The 8,228-nt window shown below is 36.0% G+C and overlaps 1 protein-coding gene across 2 annotated transcripts; it reads left to right on the top strand.

The window, feature by feature from the left end:
• Positions 1-345: 345 nt before the first annotated feature.
• Positions 346-4,427, top strand: LOC112782759 (two-component response regulator ARR14). 2 transcript variants are annotated; one of them, XM_025825322.3, is made up of 6 exons: positions 346-1,342; positions 1,439-1,585; positions 1,878-2,276; positions 2,391-2,467; positions 2,571-3,847; positions 4,070-4,427. In XM_025825322.3, the coding sequence occupies exons 1-5, from the start codon at positions 1,213-1,215 to the stop codon at positions 3,819-3,821; spliced, it is 2,004 nt and encodes a 667-aa protein (XP_025681107.1). In that variant the 5' UTR covers positions 346-1,212; the 3' UTR covers positions 3,822-3,847; positions 4,070-4,427. The 2 variants fall into 2 exon arrangements, with proteins under 2 accessions (XP_025681107.1, XP_025681106.1); XM_025825321.3 differs by having other exon boundaries at positions 2,571-3,788.
• Positions 4,428-8,228: the final 3,801 nt, after the last annotated feature.

The following is an 8,228-nucleotide window of genomic DNA, read 5'->3' on the forward strand; positions in this document are numbered from 1 at the left end:
CGTCTCAATTTTGTCCTGCCATCAATTCTGTTAATGGATCCTAACGGCAAGACAACATTGAGTCAATTTTAAAATATTAGGGACTTAAATAGGACGTTAGGGGCAATTTTAGGGCTTATCTCAAACATTGGAACAAAAACGATAATTTACTAAAAAAAAAAAAAAGAAGAGGAAAGTAATAAATCAATTCAACAATTTAACATGCAATTTTAAGTGATGATACTAATAATCATTTAAAGGTAAGAAAATGAATTTATTCTGCTTTCTATAATTTTACATAAAAGATTAGAACAAATGTAAGTAGAAGTTAGTCAAGTTATAGAAGTCATTTTCTATCCAAACAGTGTCCAACGAATGGGAAAATATTCTGATTGGATTCGGTTCTCCACTTTTCCAGTTTACGTTTAAGCGCGTGACAAGCACGCGCTGGTTTTTGCCTCATTCATTCCTTGGCTGCACCACAAACTTTGAATTGCATATTTGCATCATCATCAGCATCCACTTCCCTCTATTCTTTCTACATGCCTGTGCCAAAGTTGAAAGAAGATGGGGCCTAATACCATTATATATTGTTCATAATAATAATTTAAACTGTTTTAACATCTGCTAGTAATTAATATTTGAGGAGAAAAAAAGAGAAATATTAGATTTGAGGAGTAAATTGAGGAAATTAAATCCAGATAAATATATGAATCATATTTGGTAATATTATATAGTATAACGTTTAATGTGCACAAATTAGGTAACTAATTATTTAGATTCCTTGTTTGATAGTTGATAAAATTTTATGAATTTCATAGTGATGGATGGAAGCTTCATCTTCATTTTCATCAACTTCTCATCATACTTAATGATAATAATAATAATAATCAAATTTTGAATTTATCTATGATTGTTACACAGTCCAATTTTCCATAGATAGTTACCTGTTTCTTTCACTTTCTGATTCCACAGCTTCACACACATTCACAGGCACATATATATGCACAAAAAGACACCAACCTTTTTATTAACTTGTTTCCTTTTTTTTGTTAGTCTTTGGTTCTCACCCGCTTATTTTCCTTATATGCCTATTCCTTCAACAATAAAAATCCAATTTTTATTCTTTTTGACCAGTGTTTCCCCTCCTCTCCTCCATTTTGTTCTAGATCCATAAAAGCAAGAAGCTTTATCGATAACTCTGGTTCGTTTTGTTAGAGGAAAGAAGAAAACATGACCATGGAGAATGGTGTTGATGATAGCAGTGATCAGTTCCCCAAAGGAATGCGTGTTCTTGCAGTTGATGATGACCCCACTTGCCTAATGGTTTTAGAAACTCTTCTCAGAAGATGTCAATATCATGGTTAGCTTCTCTTTTCTTTTGATTCTTGCTTTGTTCTACTAGATTTTGTCACATAATAATAACAGATAGATTGGGTGGTTGATGGTGTTCTTGCAGTTACCACAACTAGCCAAGCAATAAAGGCATTGAAGCTGTTGAGAGAGAACAAGTTTGACCTTGTAATAAGTGATGTGCACATGCCAGACATGGATGGATTTAAGCTTCTTGAGCTTGTGGGACTGGAAATGGACCTACCTGTCATAAGTATGTGGGGATTTCTTAGTCTTAATGCCAATCTTCACCAATTCATTCTTGCCCTATTTTATATGATTATCAATCCAATTAGTTACAAAATTAAAAGCCAATAATTAGGGTTTGGTTTTCTGGTTTTATTGTGTAACAGGGTTAGTCCTTTTCATTCTAAATTTTTGACAAATATTAAACTAAGATGAGGAGGTCAAGCTTTAATTGAAAATCTGTTTCAAGTTATTTTCAATTGCTTTTGAGTGATTGTGTGGCAAACATTTGATGGGTATGAAATGTTTGTTGAATATAGTGTTGTCCGCAAATGGTGATACAAAGCTTGTGATGAAGGGGATTTCTCATGGAGCTTGTGATTATCTACTAAAGCCTGTGAGAATTGAAGAGCTCAAGAACATTTGGCAGCATGTGATTAGGAGAAAGAAGTTTGATTCGAAGGAGAAGAACAAAACCAGGAACTCCGACAAGCCTAGTTCGGAGGGCGGCAATGTGCTAGGCTCAGCAGGAACAGGAAATTCAGAACAAAATGGGAAGCTGAATAAGAAAAGGAAGGATCAGGATGATGAAGAAGATGAGGAGCAAGATAATGGCCATGACAATGAGGATCCTTCGGCCCAGAAGAAGCCTCGTGTTGTTTGGTCTGTGGAGCTTCACCGCAAGTTTGTTGCTGCTGTTAATCAGTTAGGCATTGACAGTATGTTGTTCAGCTATAATTTTATTCTCATTTCATCAATTAGGATATGACTATCGTGTTGGGAATTATTATGATGATTTTCCCATTGCTGAAATAATGTTGTTTACTTGGCAGAGGCTGTACCTAAGAAGATTCTTGATTTGATGAATGTTGAAAAACTGACGCGGGAGAATGTGGCGAGCCATCTCCAGGCAATTTCTGTTGCCCTTTATTGTTATTTTTTTGGTATAGTTTAATATAACATGAACCTTGTCATCATTTGCATACTATTTACCGGTTGCACATTGTCTGTAGAAATATAGGCTTTATCTGAAACGAATCAGCTGTGTAGCGAACCAACAGGCGAATATGGTGGCGGCCCTAGGGAGTGCAGATCCATCCTACTTGAGAATGGGTTCTCTGAGTGGGGTTGGACATTTGCAAGCATTGAGTGGCTCGGGACAGTTTCCTAACAATGCTTTCAGGTCCTTTCCGCCAAATGGGATGGTTACCAGATTGAACACTCCTGCTGGATTGAATGTGCATGGATTCCCTTCTTCAGGAGCATTTCACTTGGGTCAATCACAGAATCTAAACAGCTCAACTGTTGAACAGCTGAAGTATCGGTCATCCATTGTTCCTGTTAATCAGAATGGTGTTCATGGAATGCAGGTGCCTATGGGGCTTGATCCATTGCAACACAATAAGGGTGTTATTCCTGTTCAGAACTTGACCACTGGTATTGATGCTAAAACAAATTTTCCTGTCTCAAATAAACTCCCGGATCCACAATCAAGAGTAGCATCCGGCGCGCATCCCCCGCTTCTTGGTAGCTCAAGCAATGCCTTGATGTTGGAAGCACGGCCACAAGACACACAAGGGGTTTTAGAATACGAAAACTTATCTTCTTCCGTACCTTCCCAACATTCAGAACTCCCGTTCTCTTTGCTGGATCAAGGTAGATACAGTGATAATTGGTCTAGTGCTGTGCAATCATCTGGGATCCAGACTGGTTCTTACCCTTCAAGCGAAAGTTTTAGACAGACGGCAATACCTGCTACAGATAACATGGCTTCATTACCCTTGCAAGAAGGGAATCTGAGTGTTTCTTCATCCATCTCCTTGCTGCCTAACCAGTCCTACAATTCGTTGATAGATACACACTCCCAAGCTGTGATTTTAGCTAATAGAACTGGTCATGTAAGCAATAGTGATGCACCATTTCAAGGTTGGGATGATCGCAATGAAGATGCTAGCTACCATTCAAATGCTGTTTGTAACACAATAAACACTGTGGCCCCAGGTTCGAGTTCTGTTGGTCACACAACAATAAACTCAACCTTACACAGAAACTTGGAGTTTAATTATGGTGATAGCTTGCAAATGAAGCACGATGCGATGACAAAGTTAGCGAAAGAGACCTCATTGAAACCGCATCAGGGGAATATCATGAACCCGCAGAAGTCTCAGCAGGGTAACTTCTCTAATAATGTTGGTTCCCTGGAAGACTTGGTCAGTTCAATGATGAAACAGGTAACAACATCTATGCATTATAGTGAAGATTGAAGGATCCCTATAGAAGTTTGCTTTTGGTTCGTATTTCCTACGTGAGACTTAGTGATATTCTGTTTCTTTTGCTTCTTGTTTCCCTATAAAGCATATATATGCAAATTTCAAGTCATTTTTACCCCCTAACTAAATATACCCTTAATTTGTAATGTTAGATCAAAATGTGCCACGGATTTCATTAATTTGGCTAAGAATAACTAACTGCCAGTATGCTGACATATTCAGTGGGTGTTGGTGTGATGCAGGAGCAAGATGAGATGAAAATATTGGATGGAGGCTTCATTTGTGATAATTATTCTGGTGGCATATCAATGTGAGAGCAAGTTTGACAAGTACATATATATGCCATTCTTGTTAGTGAATTTCGTATTGTGACGGGGTTATCGGTCATCATGTTTAAACAGTTTTGTCTTTGTATCTTTCTTTCCGTAGGCTGTAACTTGTCTTAGGTTTCTTTCTTTTTGTTAAGGGCTTTCTGTTGTCGTTGTCCATTCCCGACAATATGCCTTAATGGAGTCGGTCATGTCGTTGAAAATTTCCTAGAAGATTTGTTATTGGTCCATAAATAAGAATAAGATGATGATTACAATTAAAGACAAGAAAGACGGGTTAATTCCCCTATATATATGTTTTGGTTTTGGCCTGCTAAACTAAATGGGATTCATATCATTAGGGAAAGAAAAAGAAAAAAGATAGATACGGATAATATGGTTACACTTTGACATGACAGAAGAAATGTTTTCCTACCGACAATAACAACAATAGCTACCAATGTTGTGATATGATCTGAGTGACATTTCCACCATGTGCCATAATCTCAGCCATTTACAAATCGTTGACATTCTCGACTCTCGAGGCACTATTGCAGCGTTTGTTGACATTCCGTACCCGCGAATCGTTCCACTATGTTCATCCTTTTGTAGAACTAACTCAAGGTTGGTTCGTTCAGGCTTACGTGAAATCAATGCCCATTTTTCTTGGTTTGGTATACTTTTACCTTTAATAAAGATGGACAACACATTCTGTTGGTACGGGATTTCTACCAGTCATGAGGTTCGACTAATATAGACATTGATTGTATATGAATAGAGTTGAAAGAGTATTCGTAGCAGTCAAGTTGAAGGAGTATCATAAAACCAAATCATACATGGTTTAAATCTGGTAGTACGATACAGAATACAGGAATTAGTTGATGCTGCAAATAGACTTCTCGACTAGGATGAGTTTTGACTACAGATTCAAATACGAGCAAGTTAAAATTGAAGAAAAGTGGTATAAGAGTGTCAAAGTCAAAGATTTTCGACATATGGAAAAAAGGTTGAAAAGCAGTTACTAATTTTTCCTGGGATATTAACCCTCAAGATAAGCTGAGAACATAAGTGCGAATTTTAGAAAGCAAGCTGAAAAATGATTATGGGACTTGGAGACTAATGAAAGTGAAGATGTGGGACGTCAAACATGGATGACAAGATTTTTTATGGTCAAGACAAGGTCATGGGTTGTGAAAAAGAAGAAAGCTAGATCATGAAAAGAGAAAAATATTTGTAAATATATCTCCATGGTCTATAAATAGAAGAAGCTGAGAAGTAACCAAGGACTTCAATCATAATAATTCACAATCACACTAAAATTCTGTAAAAATCCAAATCACACTGACATCAAAGAAAATTATGGAGTGCTAGTACAAGTGAGTATTTGAAATTAATTTTTTTTTATTTTTATTTATTTCTTTTATTTCTAATTTATTTTATTGCTTTGTTTTTCTTTTCAAATACTTTAATTTCCTTTTCATTTATTTTAAACTTCAAGGTATTTACTGTTTTATTTACGGTTCATATTTATTCATCTATTTTTCGTTGTTATTTTTATCTTTATGATTATTTTATTTTGATTCTTTTTCCTTTAGAGCATTTTTGTTTATTTTAATTTTGACTATCACTTTCTTTGAATATTATTTATTTTTTGACATTTTCGTTAATTTGCATTTCATATATTTTATTCATTTTTGGCACAAACATTAAGTAATTTCAGGTCGAGCCTATTCTTTTTTAAAGGAGTCATATCTGCTCTCCGAATTGAGATCTTTATACAAGTTTGATTCAACACCTTGTCGATGTTACCAAAAATCAAGTGAAACAAATTGGCACGCTCGGTGAGATACTGAGTTAAATTAATATGTCAAAATTGTGCATGCGATTACGCTGGCAAATTAATAATGTCTGATAGAGTCTCTACTTCGACAGATACATCGAATAATGACACTGGTAAAAATACCAGAGATCCTGAGACAAAGGTTGTCCCATCAAATCGTAGGATGAACCTTGTGATCATAGAAGGAGTCCATTCGACGGTGTCTAGTACATGGCCTCTATATGGATTGCCCTCAAATTACTCTCCCCCAATGGAAAATCCTAACATAGGATTTATGGGAGGTACGGTCAATACAAGGAATAACCCCATGTATAACCCGACAGCTCCAGGTTACCCTCTAGTGGGTATACCGACTCACTATAATCCTAATGTGGCAAATTATAATGCTTATCAATATTTGATAAGCAATCCTCCATATTTATGATTAGTGTCCATATCCTCGCAACCTAACGTGGTAATGCCAAATGTCACTTCGACACAAGGCACAAGGGCAACCCCAGTAAGGTTGACAGCTGGTGGAGCACATGACTCCATATTTTTTAGAAACGTCGAGGCAACCTATCGGAACAACATCTTCTAACACGGTCGAATCTTTGGTTGTGTTTAGATAACAAATTGAGGATAGTTATCATGACTTAGTCAATATACTTACACAGCAGATGGCTACAGTTTTAAATCCTATAATAGAAATAATAATGCAAGAATAGAGCAAATAGCTCGATGTGTCGATAATATTACAGGGACAATCAATCGATCATTTGTACCACCAATAGGTGGAACTACATGGTAATAACCCTCCGCTAATATTAAATAGAGGAGACAACCCAAATAGAATTTTGAATGAGGCAAGAGCAAACAATGTTGCTCAAGCCTATGATCAAAATATAATTTAAGTTGTCGAATAAATCTTGAATAGAGTAGGGTTAAATATAGGGGTGACAAATCAACCCTATTTTATATCTCCTTTTTCATATTATGTCTTGCAAGATGAACTTTCTAGGGGAGTTCAAAACTCCCAAATCCCTCACTAAGTTTTCAGGAGAAAGTGGAGAATCAATGGTTGATGATATAGCTCGATATACAGTCAAAATAGGTGAGCTAGCTAATATGATATATTTTTCTTCTTTACTTACAAAAAATACCTTCACTTGGTTTTCAAATTTGCAACCTAACTAGATTCATATTTGGATTCAACTAGAAAGGAATTTTCATTATCAATTCTTTAGAGGAGAAATAAAAGTAACTTTATTAGATTTATTCACAATAAAGAGGGAAAAAGCCGAGTTGATTGATGACTATCTCATACGATTCAAGAATATGGGAAACAAGTGTTTTACTCCTATTTCTAAACCTAAAGTAGTCAAGATGACCATCAATGGTCTCGATTTCAATAGTCGAAAGATATTAGTAAATCAGCAATTTTTAGACTTGGCTCAATTAGCTGATAAAATGCAACAAATTGAAAAGTTGAATAAAGAGAAAGAAGAACTTGAGCCGAGCAAACAAAATCCTATCTTTAATAAGAAGGTAAATTTTGTCGACTGTATGAGTGAAGAGTCAAACAATGAGTCTGCCTTTGATGTAGAATTAAAGGATGGACCCTAATATGTGTGTCGATCTCTTAATCCAGCAAAATATAAAATTCCTTTGTCAGGAGAAAGAAGTTATTCTTTCAACTTGACAAAAGCTGAACAAATTTTTGACATGTTATTAAAAGAGAAACAGTTGTACTTGCTGAAGAAAAAAGAATGTCATTTGTTTCTGAAATTAGAAATAAAAAGTTTTGTAAATTTCAACAAGCCTCTAGGCATTATACCAATAATTGTGTACGTTTCAGGGACTTGATACAAAAGGCTATTAAAGATGATCGACTAAAGTTAATAGAGAAATCTGAGATGAAAGTAGACTCTGATCCTTTCCAGGTGATGTCGAACATTGTTGAAACAGAGAAAATGACTTTCTCGATCAACATGACTTCTGTCAAGCCTCTAGGGAAAGATAGTCAATTCGAACTCGATATGTTTGAAGCGGAAATGCATGTTTATCCTAAGGCAGGAGAGGACTTGTTGGATTTTTTACTAAGACAAAGAGAATAGAAGGGGAATGTTGCCATTTTCCCTCGATGCAGCGCTTTGTTCGACACATCAGCTGCTAAAGCTTTTGACTCCTACAAAAAGAGTAGAGAATGGGTTTACCAAGAAGAATTGAGGCAAGCACAACTAAAGCAGGGAGGTAAAGGTCGAGACATCTCAA

The sequence above is a fragment of the Arachis hypogaea genome, chromosome 20 (genome assembly GCF_003086295.3).
Source record: "Arachis hypogaea cultivar Tifrunner chromosome 20, arahy.Tifrunner.gnm2.J5K5, whole genome shotgun sequence".
Lineage (NCBI taxonomy): Eukaryota > Viridiplantae > Streptophyta > Magnoliopsida > Fabales > Fabaceae > Arachis > Arachis hypogaea.